This window comes from Euphorbia lathyris, chromosome 2, assembly GCF_963576675.1.
Source record: "Euphorbia lathyris chromosome 2, ddEupLath1.1, whole genome shotgun sequence".
Classification (NCBI taxonomy): Eukaryota; Viridiplantae; Streptophyta; class Magnoliopsida; order Malpighiales; family Euphorbiaceae; genus Euphorbia; species Euphorbia lathyris.
The window spans coordinates 102,825,154-102,850,145 of NC_088911.1; the positions used below are offsets into that span (position 1 = coordinate 102,825,154).

Below are 24,992 nucleotides of genomic sequence, written 5' to 3' on the forward strand. Positions count from 1 at the left end.
GCTTTGAATTGAATCGGGCTTCTTGTTAGTGGTCAATAAATTAAAGACGTATTCTACGAGCGTTCCTTGGTCCGTCCATCAAGACTGGTTAAAATATCTTCATCAGTGCTCGCAGATGTCCGTCGTGATTACCCACATATACAAAGAAGGTAATCAGGTTGCTGATGCTTTAGCCCGCTTCAGCGTCTCCTCCTCCGGCATTACATGGTGGCAATCGGCTCCGCACTTCTGCCACTCACTACTTTTTGATGATATCTGTAATGTTGGTCACTTTAGATTTCGTTGATTTATTTGTTTTTTTTCTTTTTATTGTTTTTTTTCTTTGTTTTTCCATTTCCCACTGTGTTATGTTATTTTATATTTTTTTTAAAATAATATTGGGTTTTCAATGCGTGCTCTTGGGGTACCAACTTAGTTGGGATTCCAGTATCATTGTTACTGTATCGTCACAGCTTCTATAAAAAAAATATAGACTTATTAAGATACTTCAAATCTTCATAGGAATAGATCTAACCTAGAGCCTAAGGAATTCGACCCCCGTAGTTTCGGCTCCACCCATGACTAATGTGGTCTGAAAGCCCCTATGATTTTGGTTTATATTGTTGCATTTGTAATATTAATTTAATATTTTGAAATGGTTAGGTTGGTTTAAGAAGTATGTTTAAAAAAACAAAAAGTCATGGTTCAAATTTCATGAAACTCTTTTTTTCTTAATATAAAATTGTTTTTGGACCCCTTCTCTATTGTGTCCAGATCTGTGTTGCGATTTACTCTCTCCATTTCAAAATAATTGTCACATTTGACCAAAGCACACATATTAAGGAAATGATTGATTTGCATTAAATTTATACAATATGGACTAGAATACCCTCTATCTCTCTTCATTAATAATTATCATTTTTTGTGTCTCTCATTAAATTGAACCTCTCTCCATACATTGAAAACTTAAAATAGCAAAAAGTGTAATTAATATTAAGCTCATTAATAGGGGTAAAATAGGAAAAAGTTGCATTGGAAACTAAACCTGACAAATAATATGAAATGGAAAAATTTGATCAAAAGTGACAATTATTTTGAAATGGAGGGAGTATTTAAAATTATTTCTGTAATCGTTGTATCTTTTAAGATTTATTTTCTTAATTATTTATTAAAAAAATAATAGTTTTAGACATCTCTTTCTGTTGGATCCTGGACGGACACTCCTCTTACTGCAGTAAAACCTCTATAAATTAATAATGTTGGGATCATGAAATTTTATTAATTTATAGAGATATTAATTAATCGATAAATTAATAATTATTAATTTATAGAGTGATTTTCAATTTTTTTAAAAATAAATTTTAAATTACTAATTGTTTGAAACATTGCAAAATTCGTACATGAGATGAATCTGTCACAACGAATTTAGAGGAAGCAATCAATGAAGAAGACATTCATGAACTTGAGGGAATGATTGGTCAGCTTGATTACCGCAATCAAATGAATGTCAATCAAATATTAGATTATCCAGATGAAAATAATGAATGCTCACAAGTTCACAGTTTAGAAGAAATTGTGTCGAGTGTTATGCAAAATTTAATTAAGGATGAAGCTGAAGATGATTCGGTACCTTTGAAACCAGTCACAATAAATGAAGCAATTATAACATCATCCATTTTTTACAATTTTTTTTGTTACAATTTGACAAGGATAAACTGGAACTTTTGAATACACTGAGAATAGTTAGAGATGAAATTCAACTAGATTTAAATTTCAAGAAAAAATAAAATACTATAGATTCATGAATTTCATAGTTTGCTAAATTATCCCAAATATGTATATCTATATATATTTCGCATATGTATTTGAGAAATTATTCGGTACCTTTGAAACCAGTCACAATAAATGAAGCAATTATAACATCATCCATTTTTTACAATTTTTTTTGTTACAATTTGACAAGGATACACTGGAACTTTTGAATACACTGAGAATAGTTAGAGATGAAATTCAACTAGATTTAAATTTCAAGAAAAAATAAAATACTATAGATTCATGAATTTCATAGTTTGCTAAATTATCCCAAATATGTATATCTATATATATTTCGCATATGTATTTGAGAAATTATTAATTTATAGAGGTAATAATATAATGTATTTATAAAGAGTTGTTCCAGAAAATTATTATCTTATTAATTTATTAAAATTGATCATTTTTTGAACTGGTCCAAGTTGGGACCGGAAGAAATTATTATTTTAAAGAGTTTATTAATTTATCGAGTATTAATTTATAGAGGTTTTACTGTATGTTCAAGGACGGCTCTGTACATTAGCTAGAAAGTAGTAATGTTGGATGTAAAAATCAAACCAAACAACTGCTGGAAAAAAAATCGAACTTAATTGAATAAACGAAGAATCGAACAAAGTGAACCGATGGAAATTACCGAAAGTTAAAAAGACTAACCAAAACCAAATCAAATAGTACACTAGAAAACCGAAGTAAAAAAACCAAATTTCATCCATTCGATGAGTTATTTTGATCTGATTCCATTTTTTTTAACACCTTGCTAGAAAGAATCTGTAATTTATATGGGCAATTTATTATTGTTAAAATAAATAGAAAAGTCAGAGTTCATTAATATCATGATCCTAGATGAATCTACAGAATATCCCATTTCAATAAAGAAAGAAAGAAAGAAAAAAAAAAAGCATCGGCGTAACTTTTAGACTCTTTCTCTTTGTTGATTCTGCCTTTTTAACTAACACTACACCTCCTCTTCATCATCATCTTCCTAAAAGCACCTTTTGTTTTCTTCAATTTCAACATTATTCATCAATGGAGAAAAAAATTCTCGATTACACTTTAGTCCCAGCCGGATTAGGAATACTTGCAGCATATCACCTATGGCTATTCCTCCGAATCATATACACTCCTTACAAAACTGTAATCGGCGTCAATGCCCTCACTCGCCGTTTCTGGATTCGAGCTATGATGGAGGTTAGAAAACCTAACCCCCAAATTAGGTGATTCAGTATCTTTTTATGCGTTTTAATATCCGTTTTTGTCGATTGCAGGACACATCCAAAAACGGAGTTCTGGCTGTACAGACTCTCCGAAACAACATAATGGCATCAACACTTTTAGCGTCAATGGCGATAACGCTCAGCTCCGTAATTGCGGTGCTAATGGCGAACGTCGGCAAAGGCATTCGGACGACAATACTTGCGTACGGAGATACAAGCCACAGCGCTATGTCGGTTAAGTTTTCTTGTATAATGGTGTGTTTTCTGGTGGCTTTTTTGTTCAATGTGCAATCTATAAGGTATTACAGCCATGGAAGCATGCTGATTAACGTTCCTTTTAAGAAAATGTCGCCGGATCACCACCATCTGACGGCGGAGTATGTGGAAAAATCTATTAATCGAGGTAGTTATTTTTGGTCGCTAGGATTGCGTGCTTTCTACTTCTCTTTGCCGCTATTTTTGTGGATCTTCGGTCCAATTCCAATGTTTTTGTGTTGCTTTTTGCTGGTTTTCATGCTTTATTTTCTTGATGTTGCATCTGAATGTAAATGGGTTTATGACTTTTCTGAGGATCATGATGAAGAACTCGGCTGCCAAAATCAAATTTGATGTAGCATTTATTAGTTTTGAGTTTGTAATTTTACCTCTATTGTTTTGTTTTATCTCAATTGTGCCACTTTTCAATGAAAGTTTACCAACAAATTTCATTTTTAGTTGGTAAAATCCAAGGGATTTAATAGAAAAAATCATTGGAAGTATCAAAATTGAGATATGACGAGACTTTGAAGGTAAAATTAGGATTTAGAGTTTAAAGTTTAGGGTTGGTAGGTACTTCAATTGAAATTATGCAAGTGCATGTATTGTGTCATATCCAATTCAATGTATTAAAGTTGAATTGAATTACATTTTGCATTATTAATAAAAAATGCGGTAGAAATAAAGTTAATTTAAGTGCATATCTTTAATATTCATTGATTGAATTAGAATGGGTACAAGTAAGTAATAGCATTCGCAAATGGTTTATGCTTTAATAATATTAATATTGGCTTAATATATCGTTTAAAAAACTTGATTGTATTTTTAAAGTATTTCCATAGCATTCTAAACTTGTATAAAATGTCAGATATGTAGTACTAAAGTGTACAAAAAGAAGTAAGATATGGAATGCGTGTTGTACCCGTCTTAAAATATTATTACATAATTCACAAAATAAATTAAAACATATTAAAACGGAAGTTTTTAATTGCTCAACTGTAAAACTTGTTTTTTTTTTTTAATATTAGAACTGCATTCTCCGATATTGATCGTTTTACTTTTCAAAGACACGTGCAATACATCTTCTATAACTTTAAGGGAGTTATTTGGACATTTTATATAAGTTGAGCTATTGGAACCCTTTAAAAGTTTGAGGACCAATCAAACGTTTTGGATAAGTTTAGGGACCAAATGATATATTAAGCCATTATTATTAAGAGCACAAGTCGTACTTGCCATTCTCAATCCCAATACATGCTTTTGTAGTGTTGCATTTGTACATGTTTAAAAGTAAATAAATAATGGACATCTTTATCAACCACCAAAAAAATAGAAAGTATCTACAAACATTATAAATGACAAATAATAGTAACAGATTGTAAATTCACTTTTTACAAAAGCTACTAAATACCACTTGAGTACCACTCTTAAATGAAAAACTCCATTAAGTTTATGGGTAAATTACACTCATACTCACGAAATTTGCTCATTTTCACTTTATAACCATTAAACTTTAAAACGTAATATAAAAACTAATGAATTTTATATTAAATTATATTCATGACCACTATTATGTTAACTCGCCTTTTTTACATTTGACTTCATCCTACTTCTCTCTTTTTATTTTACGCATCATTTCCTTTTTATTTCACAGCTTCATCTCTTTCCCTTTCTTTCACTTCTTTCACTTTACAAGAACTTAGGGGGTGTTTGGTTCACAATGGGTAAGAGAAAAGGAATCAAGAAAGGGAAACTAAAGGAAATGAAAGGAATAAACATTCATACCCCTATGTGTTTGGATATGTTTAGGAAAGGGAATGCAATTCCACCTCATTCCCTTTGTGGATGTTTGGTTCAAATAGAGAATCAAAACTATTTTTTTAAACTTCATATATAATAAAAAAAAATCAACTCTCTTACTATAGTTTCCATAAAACGTGAAATAACTTCATATATAATCCTAAACAATCCAAAACGTCACTCACTTGCTACCCTTATTGATAATAATATAAAGTTCATAAAAGTTAAAATTTAAACTTAACAAAGTTCATACAAATTAAAAAAAAAGCCAATAGTCTTCTAAGCATAATACTTCATCACCGGAAAGAGTTTAAGCATCTTCATTGTCCTTTTCACCAAGAAAATCTTTGACAACAATTTGTATACATACATGTGCCTCTATTAATAAAATATAAGAATTAAAATCAAAAGATAATGAAATAGAGGAAATTGAAATAAAATTAATCAAATAAAATGCATAAACATTATATTTAAAAAAATAATTAAAAATAAATATTAAAACTGAATAATATGATAAAAGAAAAAAAAATTGGTCAAAATTATTTTTCAGGGTAAAAAGATAAAAATAAATAAGTATAAGGATCAAAAGTGAAATTAATCTAGCGATAAAAAATATAAATAAATAAATATAAGGATTAAACAAAAATAAAAATAAAGTAAAATTTAGTCAAAAATATTTTTTGAGTAAAAAATTAAAAATATATAACGAAAATGAAATTAATCCAAAGATAAAAAAAATGTAAAAATAAAAAATATAGAGATCAAAATAAATAAAATAAAATAAAATAGAGAGTAAAGTAGAATTTTATAAGGAGTGTAGAATGAGAATGAGAGTCTGGTTCGGGGTCTTTAGGAATGAGAATGGGAATGGGAGGGTTTCATTCCCTTTGTTCTTGTTGTTGAAACACCTTTCCACATGATTTTGATTTGACAAAATTGTTTAAGGTAATCCATGATTAAGGGGCAATTAAATTTAAGTGCTTTGATTTAATTGTACTAATGTGTTTGTTCAATGCTGAGTATAATTATAAGTGAACAGAAAATAAAAAGTACGACAGAATGAAGTCAGCATGAGGCACAAAAGCTGAGTGGAAAAGAACTCAGCATAATAGAAGAAAAGTCATCTTCAAAACAAACGCTTGAAGAAGAAGCTGACCAAAGAAGCTGAGTGGAACACAACTCAATATCAAAGAAGAGAAGTCTTCCTCTAAACTAAAGCTTGAAGACGAAGTTGACTGAAGAAGCTGAGTAGAATATGACTCAGCCTCGCCAGAGACAAAGAACAAAAGCAACGTCTATAAAGTTCAAGCTGAGTATTCGTCAGGACAGCGCGAATCATCCGTTTGCTAGAAGACAAGATCCGACAACTGCCTGCACCAATAACAGAAGCTTTGGAATTACGCACGGAGACAGTTTCGAGATGCATGGGTCAACTGGACGTTAGCTAAAAGACGAAACTGGCGCTAGAAGATGAACCTGGCAGAAGAAGACAAGCTTAACGCTGCTAATTTCAGAAGACAGGATTGGCCTGCGAATTTTGAATGCTGACCAAGCGCGTAACACAAGAGAGCCGTTTGAATCCAACGGATACTTCCAGATTCAAATGATTAGAGCTTCAGGATCAACTATAAAAGGACAAGACCATCTCTTGGATCCTTTGCTGAAAATACAAGAGAAAAAATATACATACAAAGCACATTCAAACAAGAAAGAAGATCTTACACCAAATTTCTATCTCTATGTAAAAGCTAGATTGAATTTGTATTCATCTAAAGTGTTCTTCATCTAGGAAGAACAGATTTGTATCAATTGTAAAAGATTGAGAGAGTGGTGCTGAGTACTCGGTTTTAGTACTCAGTGGTAGAGAAAAATCTGAGTGTTCGGTTATAGCGCTCAGTAGGAGTTGAGTAGACGAATAGAGGAAGGTACTCTTGCATATTCAACTGCCTTGTAAAAGGTTTGTGCTCTACCTTTAAAGAGCTCAGTATTGGATTGAAAAAGCCCGGAAGGACTCTGGGGACTGGACATAGGCGGTGAGGCCGAACCAGGATAAATCTTGCTGAGTAACTTCTAACCCTTTCTCTCAATATATATATGTATGTGCTGTTTGCTTAAATTACTCAGGATATAAATTGTATAAGCTGACACTGAGTAATCAGAGTGCTGAGTTGGAAGCTGACCTCAAGTGTTAATTCCCAACTCCCAAGTAAAACAGTTCTAGTCAGCCTCTGACTAAAGCTGTCTTACATCTCTCGGCCGTGCTGACTAAAATTTGAGTTAAGTAATTAAAGAATTGATTAAGTCAGCATTATTAAAAGAAAAAGTTATATTAGTTTCTAACCCCCCCTTTGGAACTAATCACACGGGACCAACAAGTGGTATCAGAGCACAGTAGCTCACTACTCAAAGATATAACTATCTTGAGCTGATCCCTATAAATGGCTGAGAATAGCACTCGTTTCCTTCCTGGAAATCAAACAACACAGATTCTCCCTAAGGGATTATCAATTAGTCGGCCTCCCTTGTTTTTCGGATCAAACTATACATTTTGGAAAAACAGGATGAAAAACTTTATTCAAGCTACGAACATGAGTGCGCGGCTCGCAATAGTTCAAGGCCCATATATGCCTTACAAAACGGTTGACAACGAGAAAGTTGTTAAAAGTGAAACTGAGTGGACCTTCGAAAACTTCAAAATAATTCTTCCGCTATCAATATGCTTCACTGTGCGTTAGATGCTGCAGAGTACAACAAAATTTCAGGTTGTGAGTCAGCACAGGAAATATGGAAGAAGCTGGAAGTGACCTATGAAGGTACCAGCAAGGTCAAGGAGTCAAAGGTGAACCAACATATGAGATTATATGAGCTGTTCGAAATGAATGACAATGAAGACATCTCTGAAATGAACGCAAGATTCACCAATATCATAAATGAGCTGAAAAGACTCGGCAAGAACTTCACAGAAGAAGAACAGGTGAAGAAGATCTTGAGAAGTCTACCCAAGAGCTGGCAAGCTAAGAAAACAGCTGTGGAGGAAGCTGAGGACCTGACCACGTACAAATATGACGAACTGATCGGATCTCTGCTGACTCATGAGATCTCCATGAAAAACTTTGAAGCTAAAGAGAAGTCAGAAGACAAGAAACAAAAATCACTTGTCATGAAAGCTGACTCAACAGAAGCTGACTCATCAGATGATGAGGAGATGGCCATGTTCACAAGAAAGATGAAGAAGCTGTTCAGAAAAAACGACAAGAACAGCAAAAGGTCCTTCAGAAGAAATGACAAATACAAAGCTGAGCCCAGCGACAACAAATACAAGAAGGACAGCTCGAAGCCCGTCACATGATTTGAATGTCATCAAGCTGCCCCACACTGAAGAAAAATAAGAAAGGTAGCAGAAAAACTATGGTGGCAACGTGGAGCAATAATGATGAGTCAACCTCATCAGAAGCTGATGCCACTGAGTCGGCGAACATCTGTTTTATGGCTGACGAAGCTGTTGACCTATACCAATTTGAGCAAGCTGACCTCTCAGATGACACTGACCAAGAGGACCACTCCAATGAGGTAACATCTCTTATTTTGCTTAGAAATGAAATGGTCAATGCCCTGAGTGATTTATATACACTGACCAAAAAGTGTAATAAGAAAATAAAGGCATTCAGCAGGCGATGTGATGAGATTGAGGAGGTCAAACTGAGTAATCTCTGACATCTACTTCAGGACAACACTATACATGATGAAAATTTGAAAATAATGCATAAATTTGTCTCTGAAGTCCAATCAGACTCTAAGAAGCTGAGAAAGGACATCACAACCATACAGAACCAGCTGAGTACATCGGCTAAGAAAAGGTTCAATCCCAATGCTGAGTTTCAAGGTACTGGTCAGCATAGACAGTACACTCAGTAGAACAGTCAGTGTGATTTTTGCGGGGAAAAAGGACACACCATTGATGTGTGTTGGTATACTCGGCGGAATGTTCAATGCGACTTCTGTGGAAAGAAAGGTCATACCACTAAGGTATGTTGGCATGCTCAGCACAATCGTGCTGACCAGAAACAAAATCACCCTCAAATGGTAACCTATTATGACTTCTGTGGTAAAGCTGGCCACACCATAAACATATGTCGTCACAAATTAAGATATGATGCTTCACCTGTTCATGCTAACAAACGAGGACCCAAAAAGAATTGGGTACCTAAATATGAATAGTTCAAAATGCAGGTGAGCCTGAGGTGCGTGGAGAAGTCAAAGCTTTGGTATATTGACAGTGCATGCTCGAGGCATATGACCGGTGATGAAACTCAATTCATCACACTTGAGCGTAAACGAGGTGGAAGTGTAAGATTTGGAGACAACAAGAAGGGTAAGATAGTAGGTTCAGGTACTATCGGAGGTAACCCTACTATTGAGTCAGTCTCCTTAGTCAGCGGTCTCAAATATAACCTATTGAGCGTGGCTTAGCTGTGTGACAGCGGTAGAAAGGTTGCATTTGATGCCACTGAGTGTCGGATACTCGAGGGAAAAACAAACGATTTGATTTTAACTGCCCCTTGTGTTGACAATGTGTACATGTTGAGTTTAGAAAAGAATTTTTCAAAAAACATATGCTTAATGTCAAAGGAGGATAACTCCTGGCTATGGCATAGGAGACTTGGTCATGTAGGCATGGACCTCCTTGCCAAATTAGCAAGAAAGCAATTAGTTGAGGGTTTGCCCAAACTTAGATTTGAGAAAGATCAATTATGTAATGCTTGTCAGCAAGGTAAACAAACCAAAAAGTCTTTTCAAAGTAAAAATATTGTTTCAACCAAACGACCATTGGAATTGCTACACTTGGATCTTTTCGGACCGGTCCAGCCACTCAGCTTGGGCGGTAAGAGATTTTCCTTAGTCATTGTAGATGATTTCTCTCGGTATACATGGGTTCTCTTTCTGAGTAGTAAGGATGAAGCCTTTGAGATGTTTTCAACATTGATAAAAAACTTGAAAATGACAGAGATTTAAAACTAGCTCACATCCGTAGTGATAATGGCAGAGAATTCAAAATCCAACAGTTTGATGAATTATTTGAAGTCAGCGGCATTGACCATAATTTTTCTGCTCCTAGAAATCCTCAACAAAATGGGGTTGTTGAAAGGAAGAAATAGCTAGGACAATGGTGAGTGAGAATAGGCTTCCAAAGTATTTCTAGGGTGAAGCTGTCAACAGAGCATGCTATATACTCAATAGGGCTTTAGTTAGACCTATTCTTAAGAAAACCCCCTACGAACTTTGGAAAGGACGAAAGCCCAATATTGGATACTTTCGTGCTTTTGGTTGTAAATGTTTTATACTCAATACGAAAGACAACCTAGCCAAATTCGATTCTAAAGCTGATGAAGTGATCTTTCTAGGGTACTCAACTTACAGTAAAGCATATAGGGTGTTCAATAAACGAACTCAAGTTGTAGAAGAGTCTGTCCATATAGAGTTCGATGAAACTGATCATGCAGGAAAATCAAGTCAGTCTGTCGAAGATGACCCAAGCTTAGCTTCCGCTGACCAAAATGGAGCCACTGAGTCATTACCGCATGGGCTGACTAAAGGTAAAAGCGAACCCGAAATTACCTTTGCTGACCAATCTAAAACTGCAGAGATTGTTGAAACACCTACTGCTGACAACTCAACATTACCCAAAGAAATCAAAATTCCAAGAGGACATTTGGAGAAGTCCATTCTTGATGCTGCTGAGAACAACCTGATGACTAGAAATCAACTCAGGAGATATCTTAGCAATGTTGCGTTCGTCTCAGTCCATGAACCAAAGAGTTTCACCGATGCTGAGCACGACGAATTCTGGATCAATGCTATGCAAGAAGAGCTTGACCAATTCAAGAGAAATGAGGTATGGGATTTAGTACCAAAACCTAGGAATCAAAAGACCATAGGAACTAAGTGGGTCTTTAGAAACAAACTAGATAAGCAAGGCAATGTAGTAAAAAACAAAGCCCGACTTGTAGCCTAAGGCTATAGTCAGCAAGAGGGCATTGACTATGGTGAGACCTTTGCTCCCGTTGCTAAGTTAGAGGCTATCCGAATACTGTGTGCATATGCTAGTTTCATGAACTTCAAACTATATCAAATGGATGTCAAAAGTTCTTTTCTTAATGGATTTATAAACGAAAAGGTATATGTTAGTCAGCCTCCCGGGTTTGAAGATCCAAAATTTCCAAACCACATTTATAAACTCAAGAAGACCCTGTATGGCTTGAAACAAGCACCACGTGCTTGGTACGAGAGGTTGACCAGTTTCCTGCTGACCAGAAACTATGTCAGAGGCAAAGCTGACACAACTTTGTAATTAAAGCTGTCTTACATCTCTCGGCCGTGCTGACTAAAATTTGAGTTAAGTAATTAAAGAATTGATTAAGTCAGCATTATTAAACGAAAAAGTTATATTAGTTCCTAACCGCCCCCCCTGGAACTAATCACACGGGACCAACACTTGTTTGTTTAAAAAAAAAAACCCATTCCCTTTACCCATTTTAGATTATAGGATTACCCCACTTTAGGTTAAGCCATTACCCCAAGTCCTATAGGGAATTGGATTCCCTTTACCCCCATTCCCTTTTCTAAACATATCTAAATACACAGGGGAATTAATGCTTATTCCTTTCATTTCCTTTAGTTTCCATTTCTTGATTCCTTTTCTCTTACTCCTTGTGAACCAAACGCCCCCTTAAGTTAGGAAGAGAGGGGAAATGGAATAAAAAACCTTAGGGGGGAGTGGGAAATGGGTTAGAGGAGTTAGGGGTAAACCCAAAACTAAAAAAGGGCAAAGGGAATTATTGAATTAGCAAAACAAACACCAACAAAGGGAATGAAGCCTCCCCTTTCCCTTACCCTTTCCTGAAACCCCCAAACTAAACGCCCCTGGGTAATAGTAAATTCACTTTCATTTCTTTCAACCACCACAATTCCATTCTAAGCCAACTATTTACATACTTCAAATATGACCCCCCTTGTTTGCTCCACTCACCACTGCATCAAATCCAAGAAACAGTAACAGTTAAGGGTGAGTACACGGTACAATTCGGAAATTTGAACATCTCTAAAATTGTATTTAATAAAGTCAAAGGTATAATTCGGTTCGGTGCTAATGAAAAAGTCAATGGTTCAATCCGATTTTGGATTTTTTCGGATATTCGGTCCAGTTCTAGAATTTCCAACATATTTACTCAGTAATATTAGAAATTAGAAAATCTTTAAAATTGTACTTAATTAATTAAGTCAATTGTACAATTCGGTTCGGTCCTAAAGAAAAACTCAATGATTCAATTCAATTCTGGTTCTTTTTATTCAGGTATTCAGTCCAGTTCAAGAATCTCCAAAATCCACAGCAACATAAGGATTTAATTTCAAATTTGGTAAAACTTAGGCCTCGTTTGTTTGGAGGAAAATATTGTGTTCTGGAAAATTTTATGCAGGGAAAATATTGTGCAGGAAAATAAAATATTTTTCTGTGTTTGGCAACAACACTTGGAAAATATTTTACGTTGTTTGGCTACAACACTGGAAAATATTTTCCAACCACTGAAAACGTGAAAAAACACAAAAAAAAAGTGAAATTTTGTTAAAAACACAAAAAGTGGAAAAATGCGAAAATCACGAAAAGTAAACAAAATATAAAAACATGGAAAAAAGTGGAAAACCACGAATATGTGAAAGAAAAAAAAAATAATGTTAAAAACACGAAAAACGTTTTTCACTTTTTTGGTATTTTTTGTACGTTTTCTCGTGTTAATAACGTTATTGTGTTTTTTTTGCATTTCTGTATGTTTTCACGTTTAGTTTTTCGGTTTATCACTTTTTCACGCTTTCTTTTTTTTCGTGTTTTTTTTATTTTTCGCATTTGTTACTTTTTATGTTTTTCGTATTTTTCACATTTTTGTGTTTTTTACGTTTTTGTGTTTTGTTTGCATTTTTTGTCTTTTCATGTTTATCGGGTTTTTCACTTATTGTCACGTTTTTGTGTTTTAGCATTTTTCGCGTTTTTGTGTTTTTCGTATTTTTTCACATTATCGTGTTTTTTGTATTTTTCACGTTTTCGTATAATTCGTGTTTTCTCACTTTTTCGCGTTCATGTTTTGTGCCTTTTCTAGTGTTTGTTTGTTTTTTTGCGTTTTTGCGTTTTTGTGTTTTTCATGTTTGTTAACCTTTTCATTTTTTTGCGGATTTTCCATATTCTCGTGTTTTGTAACGTTTTCACATTATTCATGTTTTTTCGTGTTTCATATTTTTATATTTTTAATGTTTTTTCCCATTTTTCTCTACACATGTATGTTTTGGGGAAAATGTTTTACAGAGTAAAACATTTTCCCTTATTTCTTCCTTCATTTTCCATTGACTTGCAACTTATTTTCCTTTGATTTATTTTCCTGTCCAAACAAATAATGGAAAATTGGGAAAATATTTTCCTGCAGAATATTTTCCCCCAAACAAACGGGGCCTAGAGTATCTCCAATGTTTCATACTCATAACTATTCAATATACATGTCACATTATCATTATAATATATATTTAATAAACTTCATTTTATTAAACTATCCACTCCAATTGTTAAACTCTACAACCACTCAATTATAAGGGACTCACCAATTAATTAAACTCTATATCATATTAAACATTTATCACTCAATCATAAGGACTCCCCAATTAATTCACTCTCATTGAATATAGTTTAATAGAACCTATGGGAGATGCTCTTACAAAAGAATAAGCATGCCTATTATTCTCTTCTGCCATTGATGATTAACTTAATTTAATTAACTTAGACTTTTACTGTAAATTAATAAGCATTTTATTAGTTTCAGAGATGAATTGGAGTGAAAGAGATGATTGAGAGAAAAAACGAAGTTGTGAAAGAAAAAGGAAGGAGGAGGAATGAGTCAAAGATATAAAAAAAGTAAATCAATATTAATAGCGCTTACGAACATAACTTAGTGTAAAATTCAATAGCTTTTATATTACGTTTCAAATCCAACCATGGCAAAGTTCAGTGGTCATAGATATAATTTACTCTTAAATTGATATACGAAACTTTTAATTTTTTAAAATCAAGCTATAAAATAAAAATTCAATTAAACACCTATAAATATTGAAACACTAGTTTAAGTTCATATATATATAATATATAGACATGATACATATACTACAACCTATATGGATATGTTTGTTCATGAGCTGTAATATCAAAAACTACTACATTTCTCTATGGGAAATTTTCTACATCAGTCCAAATTTAATAAATCATGTCACTCCCATTATATATATATATTCCATAATATTATGGCATCAGAGCTTGCCAGGAACGTTTTAAATATTTTCAGGGCCCTGTACTAAATGAATAAAATGAGATCATGTTCATTAAAAAATAATACTTTCATATAATGTTTCTACAAAATGAAACACCAAAATACTTTTAACTTGATTTTTAACATAATAAATATAATCAAAATAATTAAATTAGATATTACATAATAATAATAAAAAATTGGACCTCTTAAGACTCTTAGAGCTTTAATTTTCTGGATAAATTAACATTCACTTAATTTTTCACGTAATAATTAATAACAATAAATTTATTTAGATTTGTATAATAAAAAAATTTGGGCCCTCTTAAATTTGGGGCCCTATGCAGGAGAGCGCCTTGTACACCCTTCTCCTACTCCCCTGGAGCTTGCCACTAAACAGTTATTGATATTAATAACATTTTCATGACATATGATAATAGTATCAGAATTCCCTAATTTCGGATGAGGATATGAATCCGTTCATTCCGTTCCAGGGGAGTCAAGCAAGCAAGGAGGCATTCGAAGTGGGGGTCGGACGAGTCGACATGTCCCGAAATAGTGAGATTACCAAGTCAATATCGGAGGTCTCAGGATCAAAGGGCGGCACACCGAATGGAAGAGTAACCGGACCCACACGGTGTGTCATATTATCAAACATGCCGTGTGGAGACATCACATCGATGACGGAGGAATGGATCCCAATGGAATAGTACCCACACAACGTGTGGGATGGCAAGATTGGCCCCTACTCGTTCTCGATTAATTCACACGACATGTGGTTTATCCAATGGGTCGTGTGACTAATTCGGGATTCAACCCATACGGTGTTTCAGATACACTACACGCCGTGTGAGGTGACTTAATCACAAAGTTCTGCGAATCTACCATTTCTGCATGTGTGTGTTATTTACTGTTATACCACTATATAATTAATGTTTTGCCATTTAGGATATTTACTAGCTTGCCATTAGTTTATTTATCACCATTCTACTCCTAAGGCCTTGAAGTTATGTTAGTGGTGCACTTAGGGGTATTATGTTTTTTCTACCCTAGGGTTGTGAAGGTATAAAAGCTTCACATTTTGTTAAGGATGTAATTTTTATGCAATCAAATTAAATATTTCTCCATTGGTGGCTAAGGTGTCCATACCTTTTGGGATTATTATCTTTTAGTTTTATCGAGAGAATATTATTTTCTTTATTAGTTTAAGAGCAAAACTATCAACATCATTACGATCCATATCAGTTGGTATCAGAGCTGATCATTTTCCTAACATGAGACTTCTTTCAACATGGTTCAACCGAGATCCCATAAGATATTATGGAAGCATTTGACAAGAAGATTGATGATTTGAGATTCAAAGTGAGAGAGCAACTTTAAGTGCAAAATGGAGAACGAAGTCATGCAGAAGAGTAAATGAGAGAATCCATGGAAAGAATGAGGATATATCTCATTGACACCATCCAACAAGCTATGGGAGGTCATCCTAAAAGAAATGATGAAGGTCGTATTCCACAACCACAACAACCACTACCACCACCATCGTCACATCCACTTAGGAGGAATCTGTTTGCGCCAAACCCAAATCAATAGGGTCCTTGACCTCGGGAGGTAAGAAGGTCTAACTATTTATTAGTAAATCATTGTGATAGTGATGAATTTGAGAATGATTTTTGGAAACTTTAAGCATAATGATAATGGGCATCATAGAAATGTTGGGTTTGTTGGGAGAAATCCCTTTACTGGAAATGAGCATGCCAGGAACATACATAGGGGTAACTTTTACAAGGATGATACATTCAAGTTGAAGGTGGGTTTGCCTATTTTTGGGGGTGACTTGGATATTATGTTAGTAGTCGGAGGTTAGACGTTTCTTTGAGTATGTGGGTATTCTAGAGCAATGGAAGGTTAGGTTGGTTGCTTAACAATTAAAAAGGGGAGCTTCGGTTTGGTGCGATCAATGGACGGAAGAATGAAGAAGGGAGGTCGGGATTTGATTAGGTCTTAGCTTCAGTTGAAAACGATATTGAGGGATCAGTTCTTGCTGCCGAATTATGACCAATGCATTTACAGTTTGTATCAAGTGTGTTTACAAGGGAGTCGGAGCGTATGAGTATACTTCGAAGTTCTTAAGGCTTCCAGCAAGGGCTAATTTGTTGGAAACTGAAAGCTAAAGGACGTCGAGGTATTTGGAAGGATCGAGACATAAAATCCAAGACAGGATAGGGACTCAAATGGTCATCCGGGTATAAGATGCACAAAACTTAGCTTTGAAGGTGGAACCTCAATTGAATGTAAGGAGTCGAGAAAGCTCTAGATGGATGGGAAGGGATAGCAACACGTCCTATCGGGAACAATTGGAGTTAATAGATAAATGGAAGCAAATCACAAGTATTAGTGGGGCTAAGGGTCTCGATGCCAGGAGGATTCCCATGAGATATGGAAAGCAATATAGAGGTGCCCTACCCCCACCTAAAAAACAACAACCCTTATGCCAAACCAGCACCTCTCAAGTGCTTTCAATGTAACGAATCGGGCCATAGGTCAAATGAATGCCCAATGAGGAAGAGTGCCAATATGGTAGTACATGGGGGTGATGAAGAAGACGAAGTAGTGCATTATGAACCAATTAATAGTGGCTCCTACGGGGATGAATGAGTCGTTCATATGGTGAAGAAGGTGCTAATGTCGAGAGAGCAAGATCATGATCCCAGATAGTAATTGTTTAAAACTCGATGGTTCATTCTTGGGATGAAATGTGAGGTGATTGTTGATGGGGGGGAAGCCAAAAGAACATCCTTAGTAGAGTTGCTTTGAGCAAGTTTTGGCTTGATACTCGAACCACATCCTAACATGTATCAGATTTGTTAAATCAAATATGGGGAGAAGCTTTACGTCACCCACCGATGTAAATTTCATATCTACATTAGGGCATACAAAGACGAGGTTATGTGTGGTGTAGGTTAGATGGATGTGTACCATTTGCTCTTAGGGAGACCTTGACAATTTGACCGAGATGCAATACATATGGGAAGGGACAACACCTAGACAATATTCAAGGATGGGAAAAAATACATCCTTACACCATTGATGAGTTCTTCTAGTGGGGGAAGGAAAGCCACCTTGATCCTTTGTCCGACCCGGGAGCCGACACCGAAAGAAGGTGTAGTGAGTTGTCAAGTTTTCGACATGGTAGAGAGAACTAATTCAATACAAGGAGAAACCAATCTTGGTGGGATGAGTAAGACATACCACACTCCTTCGGTTTCGGGTGATGGGTTTTATATCTTTCCTTTAATGTTGTTCCTTGGAGTGGAAAATGGCCCTAACGCAAGTAGGCGATTGTTGATTCAAGTCTTCCATTGGGTAATTTCTAAACTCGTTATTGTTTATTTTGTTAACTCACTTAAATTGATAGCTATGGTAGCCTTGTTGGGGAGACATTCGCTTTATGTTTCCACTATGGAGTATCGTCTTATGAGGAAGGACTCGATGTTTGGGGTATGTGTCAAGAAAGAAGTCGAAATGCGGGAAAATGAGGAGATTCCTTAGGGAGCATGAGATCGATTGACACCAAGTTGTGGTGGAGCTATGGGGAATTTCAGGGCAATGTGTTCCCTATATAAACTTGTGACACAAAACTTGAGTAGCCACGAAGAACCTAAGTGGAAGGATGAGCATGAAGCTACTATGATACTAGCCTATGAGACGTCGTACTTGGTTGCCGCCGCGAGCTTTGGCAAGTTGTTGAAGGTCAGGAGTGGTCCTATCGGACTTAAGGTTGGGAATGAAGTTCTTGAGTGTACGGATCAAATGACGCTTGTAGGGACACCCATTGTTTCTTATCATATGCAAGACTTAGAGCAGAAATGGAGAATGATGATGACATGAATCTGTCCATTCCGTTCTAGGAGAATCAACAAGCAATGAGGCATTCGAGAGGATTCCGAGGGGGTCCAAATGAGTCGATATGTCCTAAATTAGTGAGATTACCAAACCAATATCGAAAATCTTAGGTTTAAAGGGCGGCACACCAAATGGAGGAGTAACTGGACCCACACGACATGTCATATTATCAACATATCGTGTGGGAGACATCACATATATAAAGAAGCAATGGAACTGTGCCTATACAACATGTGGTTCCAAAGGAAGCTATGAAGAGGAAGAAGAGTGTGAAGTAGCCCACACGGCGTGTGAGATGACAAGATTAGCTCCTACTCGTTCTCGATTAATTCGCACGATGTATGGTTTATCCAACAAGTCCTGTGACTAATCCGGTGTTCAACCCATACGGCGTGTCAGACACACCATATGTCGTGTGAGGTGACTTTGTCACCAAGTTTTGCAAATCTACCATTTCTACGGTTGTGTGCTATTTGTTGTTATGTCACTATGTAATTATTGTTTTGTCATTTAACATATTTACTAGAGTGTCTGTCATTTTATTTGTAACCATTCTACTCCTAATGCCTTTAAGTTATGTTAATGGTGCACTTAGAGGCATTGTATATTTTCTACCCTAGGGTTGCGAAGGTATAAAAGCCTCACATTTGGTTAAGGGTGAAATTTTGATAAAATCAAATTAAACATTCCTTCATTGAAGGCTAAGGTGTTTATACCTCTTGGCAAAAGTGTGATCTTATCTTTGTCGTCCTAAATATTTGGGAGCAATGGGTACAAGAACGTTCATTTATGATTTCAATATTGCTCTTCTTAGCAGGCAACTGTAGTGGTTCCTTAAAAAATCTTCAATGGTTGCTATGAGCTGGATGGTAATGTTCTACATGTTGCTGGCTCGAACTTCTCCTAGCTATATGGTGGACTATTTCTCAGCCAAAGACTTCTTTCAGTTGAGGCCTATTTTATACAGCAATTGTAAAAAATGATGATTAACATGAACTGATATCTAAGATCAGAATTTAACAACACACTATGTCCCATTTTTGTCAACATTTATATTAATTTCCATCGATTCTGAATTAAACCAAACAAAAGAAATTAATAGTCATTCTCATTCCGATTCCATGATATTCCGATTACATCAAACGATGCCATCTTTATTCAAGCATTCATGTTGCCTTCATCAAAAGGATTTGAAGCAGTACTTTCCAGTTTCAACAGGTGAAATGGCAGTCAGCAAATGAAGAAAAAACCAATTGCGTAAGAAAAAATCAGATGACAAAGCTCGTAGATTCCTGCCGAACTAGTCCAGCACATGATAATTTCATATACAAATCTGTTCTGTAATGCAAACCTCTTCTGCTAGTTTTGTAAATAAAAGTTCGCATATCGTTATAAAACTATAATCAGCAATGATATTTCAGTAATTTGTTTATTTTTTTAAAAGAAAGAGACAAATGATGTAGTTTTCTCTACATATACTGTTCCTTCACCATTTCATGACTGACCATTACAGAATAATTGAAAGAACAATTTATTCAAATCTTAGCCAGGTAAATTTTTGGTAGTTTCAAATTACAATTGCACCATAGTTCCTCATTAACCATCATCTTCAAAAAAAAATTTTAATTTATTGAAGAATGCCAGTTAGCTTTTAAATTCATTTGTTCTCAAGGAAAATTCAATGTCATGCCATCTCCAAATTAAGCCAGGCAACAAGTTCGAAGGTCAAAGTTGTAGCCTAAGTTAGAAGGGATATGAACGCACCAATAGAGTTTCAAGGGCATAATTAACCAAGTGATTAACCAAACCAACAAATAAGAGGGAACATCATATCAAATCATGTTTCTATATATTGAGAAAATAAGGAGAGAGCATGATAAATACTGCTTCAACTTTTAAGAAATGGAGACAACTTTGTCAATACATGTACCAGAATTACTGCAGCAATGCCAAAAACCTTCACTTTTAATTCGTGAAGTAATAAATTACTTGGAACAGTTAGTCTATTGACCATCTCAAGTACCAAGATTGGGAGCAGGAGTTGACACTGGCGGACCATTTGAATATCTCCATTGGTTACAAGCTGAGCATTTGTCCAACTTCACACTGTTATCTAAAGTACAGAATTTGCACGCCCACATTTTGTACTTGGAACTTGCATCTTTAGGCTTTTCTGTGCAACACATATCACAAATTGGGGCTAGTGGCTGCACCCATCCATCATCATTCACGTGCAGAAGACCAAGTTAGTCCTTGTGATAAGTAAATAACTCAAGAAAACACGGGAAATATGTTCTTGCAGCTTATCATAATGAATAACAGAACGGAACCAAAGAGTGAGTGGGATAGCTTGGAAGCAATGAGAAAATGCAAAGTAAGAAAGAGCAAATGATAGAGATGAGAGACAAACAGATATATTAAACTGCTGGAAAGAAAACGTGAAACGGAAAAGTAAAAACTTAAAACAGTGGCAATGAAGAGAGAAGATATTAGGTAGAGAATGTTAAATTAATGGGAAAAACCAATATTGGTTCATAGAGTGCCATTTCTTTTCTATGGCTTTCTGTGTTTTGAGTACTCGAGTGATGTTTGTGATGATTTTAGCAGATATATGTACCGCCTCTGTTATTCTTGGGGATAAAATTATAATCTCTAAATCTACAATAACAAAACTTCCAATTACTATGTTCAGTATAAGGCTCTGTGTACAAAAGCAAGCCTCCTGTAATTAGTGAAAATTCATGTACATATGATAAGGAGGTTCACTTTTAAGGAAATAATGGTCTTGTGAGCTATCTTCAAAAGGTTAAAAAGAAAAATTTATGCTTTGACATGCTCAAAAGACAAAAAAAAAAAAAAAAAAAAAGGCAGCAAATGATCTCTAGCTGTACAAATCAAACAGATCTGAGCTCAATCAAGCTTCAATTTTGCAGAACACATTTTGTAGTTCTAATATCTGACTTCAAATGCACTAACCATAAATTCATATAAAATTATAAGAAAAAAAAAACAGAAAAGGAGATCCTAACTCCTAAACTAACTAAACTAATTGAATCAAGGTGACTACTTACTGGATTTAATAATGTACATGCTCCACATTCCCACATTGCAAGTTCCCCTGTGTCATGATGAGGCATAGACAAAAGAGATGGTTCACCAGTTAAATCCACAAAACTAGAACCTGAAGACGAATTCTTCTCCGAGTTACAATTTCTCTTTATACGCTTGGTTTCATCATCAAAAGTTGACCTAGAAGTTGAAACATCTGTCGATAAATCTACAGTCTTGGACTCTGGACGACCATGAAATGGTAGAAAAGTTGTTTTACTATTTTGTTCATAACTTCTCTTCTGACCTTTATTTTGTATTGAGTATCCAGTAGATTGTGCCATATCGATAAAGTCTTCAGCTATATCAGTACTACTTTCTCCATCCTCAGAAATGTCAACAGATTGAGAAGCACACCATATCTCATCCCTGAATCGTCTTTCAGCAGCCATTGCTGCAGCCTGTATTGGACTGAGTGCACCCATAATGGTGCTATCACCACCAAGTTTCTTGGGTCCAGATGGTAGCATGGATCCCAATTTTGCTCTCTTTTCAGCAGCAACCAAGGCAGTTTTATGAAGAGATGACAAAGGAGGTTGGCGGGAAAACCCACCCAAACGCTTCCCCTGCATATCAAACCCCTCACCTGTACCAGTTATTCCCTTGGAAAGCAGTTCCTCACATTCCTATTAAAAGCAGAAAAGCAACAACCAACGCAGAGATAAATTATTTGTTGCAAATGAGTAAATGAATACATCATAAAAACAAACCCACAATTGAGATAATCATTCAATTGGGAGAAAATGATAATTCTAAAACACATCTTATCACCTTTCTTAACTCATCCCAAAGCTTGTAGAAATTGGCATTATGAGGACCATGAACGTTATGGCACAGTTCATGGAGCATGGTATCTAAAACCTGATCATATGGGATGAAATCCCAATCTCTGTTTGCCCTACGCAGCCTCAGTTTAACATGCACTCCACGTGCTACATTCACCCCCAGAAGAGCTGGATTTTTCGGACTACAGTTCCATTTCAATATCTTTATCAGGTCAATTGAAGTTGAAACAGCATAAAAGGTTCAAAAATGGAAATAAATAAACAAATAAATAGAAAACGTAGACATGCCCAAATTCTAAGCTTTTTACGATTTCAAACAGTAAGGAACAAAATTATACTCGTAAAACATAGAGAAAGGAAAACTAAGTACCAGAATTCAGAAAGGACCTTGACACGCCATTTGCGTTTACGCATAATGGGTTGCACCTGTTTGGCTATTTGGTCTAGCATCTTCTTCGCCTTTTCTTCTTCCGGTTTTCTCTTCAGGGCTTTGACCTCCCATACTTTGTTTAGATCGCCCAAATTCATCTCAAATTCCTTTTCCAAATTGAAAAATGGAAACCCTAAACAAATCTGAAGAAATCGTTGGTAACGAAAACGTTTCAATGCAAATCCACCAACATTACTGTCAGTGTTTAGCTCCGATAACGAATTAACATTACCAATCCAAAGAGAGGGGAAATGATCGTCACCGTTTTGTTGGCAATTAGAAGATTAAAAGCATAGATAGTTTCTTTGTTTCGTTGGCTTTGAGGTTGGCGGGATTTTGAATTATACGAGTTACGCTGAGGATTTTATTTTGTGCTCCCGTTTGGAAACAAGGATTCGTCGAGTCACATTCAAAATTCGTTGGTGGGTCTCGGAAAAAAAAAAAAATTGTAATTTTTTTAAAGAAAGGTTAACATTAAATATGAAATAAAAATCGGAATAATAGAATAAAATATATGCATGAATTAAAACGAAATGATTAATTGATAATTAGAAGGTTAGTTTCTTCCTTTGAGTCCATCAAATTCTGCCACATTTTCAGAGAGTAGAATAGGGTGGCGGATCGTCTTGCAGCAGAAGGTCATGTGAGGATTTTAGGGGTCTCTACCTTCTCTTCACCTCCTAGTTTACTTTCTTCTCTTCTGATGGATGATATGGTGGGGATCAGTTTTCCTAGGCTGATCCCGGGCTAAACTCTTTGTTTTTTTGTGGTTTTTCTTTTCTTTCCTACAAAAAAAAAACGAAATGAGTAGGCAATGACATGTGCCACGTCATTAGCTTGCCGCTGAACAAATTAGAATGAGTAAGAATTATGTTGTTGTAGTAACACCCAACACCTTCTAATTAAATTTCCAAACTCCGAATGATCTTCATTGCTAGCGTAAATAGCATCTACAACAACCATTTGAAGACCGGGGTTTCTAACCAATTACATAGTCTGGACCAACGTAAGAACGTATCCTTCTTTTACTGGCAGCATCTTGTGAATCATTATCGATCTAGCGCACGAAAAGGAGCCATCATGGTTGTGAATGACCGCCCCCAAATCCACCTGAGAAGTCGTCGCGAGAATGATGCATCAATGTTTTATTTAGATGCAAGAGGAAGGGGAGGATGTCAAAACATGCAGTTTGAAGTCTGTTGAATACCACCAACAGATCGACGTAGCCGTTGGGCACGTGTAACGACCCGGTCCAAAGTGGGTGGCGCCGGGGTAGAAGGCCTGAGCAAGGAGTAGCCCTAAGGGATGACGATGGGGGCAGGAATGAACTGAATCCCACATCGGAAATGGAGAGGGAGTGATTGGGGCTTATAGTAAGATGTGAATCCAATACATGCAGACGCGTTTTAAAGCCGTGAGGCCCAATGTGTTGGAATTGGGCTAGAGCGGACAATATCTACATGGTATTGGACCAGGGTGTTACAATAGAGTGGGTGGCGCCGGGGTAAGAAGGCCTGAGCAAGGAGCGGCCCTAAGGGATGGCGATGGGGGCAGGAATGAACTGAATCCCACATCGAAAATGGAGATGGAGTGATTGTGGCTTATTAGTAAGATGTGAATCCAATACATGCAGACGCGTTTTAAAGCCGTGAGGCCCAATGTGTTGGAATTGGGTCAGAGCGGACAATATCTACATGGTATTGGATCAGGTTGTTACAATTGGAATCAGAGCCAGGTTCTCACGTACGATGTGTGGTTCGGGGACGAACCAGGCGGAAGCTGGTGGGCCTGTAACGACCCGGTCCGGATTGGGTGGCGCCGGGGTAGAAGGCCTGAGCAAGGAGCGGCTCTAAGGGATGGCGATTGGGGCAGGAATGAACTGAATCCCACATCGGAAATGGAGAGGGAGTGATTGGGGCTTATTAGTAAGATGTGAATCCAATACATGCAGACGCGTTTTAAAGCCGTGAGGCCCAATGTGTTGGAATTGGGCCAGAGCGGACAATATCTACATGGTATTGGACCAGGGTGTTACAGCACGAGTCCATGAACACAACATTTCCATTGCTGCAAAATAAAGTTGGTCCGCAAGAGAAATAGTCTGTTGCCATAATTTCTCGTTTCTACTTTGCTGCAAAATAAAGTTGGTCCGCAAGAAAAGTAGGCTGTTGCCATAATTTCTCGTTTCTACTTCTCCAAATACTCCACAAATACATCAGAAATTTTCCAGAGTATCAAGAAGAAGAAATGCCTAAAGTTGTCTGCATTCCAAGTCGTAGCAGTGATTAACTTCACTAAAACAACAGATTGGCAGATTTCTCTAGCGGTTTGGCATTTAATAAAGAGATGGCATAAATCTTCG

The 24,992-nt window shown here is 36.1% G+C and overlaps 2 protein-coding genes across 2 annotated transcripts; one reads left to right on the forward strand and one right to left on the reverse strand.

The window, feature by feature from the left end:
* Window positions 1-2,673: 2,673 nt before the first annotated feature.
* Window positions 2,674-3,951, forward strand: LOC136220854 (uncharacterized). The gene is made up of 2 exons (XM_066008679.1): window positions 2,674-2,979; window positions 3,057-3,951. The coding sequence occupies exons 1-2, from the start codon at window positions 2,818-2,820 to the stop codon at window positions 3,612-3,614; spliced, it is 720 nt and encodes a 239-aa protein (XP_065864751.1). The 5' UTR covers window positions 2,674-2,817; the 3' UTR covers window positions 3,615-3,951.
* Window positions 3,952-20,134: 16,183 nt separating this feature from the next.
* Window positions 20,135-23,049, reverse strand: LOC136219210 (DNA-dependent metalloprotease WSS1). The gene is made up of 4 exons (XM_066006501.1): window positions 22,571-23,049; window positions 22,187-22,382; window positions 21,379-22,041; window positions 20,135-20,514 (listed from the first exon to the last, which is right to left on the reverse strand). The coding sequence occupies exons 1-4, from the start codon at window positions 22,726-22,728 to the stop codon at window positions 20,323-20,325; spliced, it is 1,209 nt and encodes a 402-aa protein (XP_065862573.1). The 5' UTR covers window positions 22,729-23,049; the 3' UTR covers window positions 20,135-20,322.
* Between the last annotated feature and the right edge of the window lie 1,943 nt (window positions 23,050-24,992).

What these genes read in the sequence shown, in the direction of transcription:
- LOC136220854 (XM_066008679.1), top strand. Translation starts at nt 2,818, where the DNA reads ATGGAGAAAAAAATTCTCGATTACACTTTAGTCCCAGCCGGATTAGGA. An exon ending in GGATTCGAGCTATGATGGAG is followed by an intron (nt 2,980 to 3,056) that starts GTTAGAAAACCT and finishes TGTCGATTGCAG; the next exon opens with GACACATCCAAAAACGGAGT.
- LOC136219210 (XM_066006501.1), bottom strand. Translation starts at nt 22,728, where the DNA reads ATGAATTTGGGCGATCTAAACAAAGTATGGGAGGTCAAAGCCCTGAAG. An exon ending in AAGGTCCTTTCTGAATTCTG is followed by an intron (nt 22,383 to 22,570) that starts GTACTTAGTTTT and finishes ATGGAACTGTAG; the next exon opens with TCCGAAAAATCCAGCTCTTC. An exon ending in TTTGGGATGAGTTAAGAAAG is followed by an intron (nt 22,042 to 22,186) that starts GTGATAAGATGT and finishes TGCTTTTAATAG; the next exon opens with GAATGTGAGGAACTGCTTTC.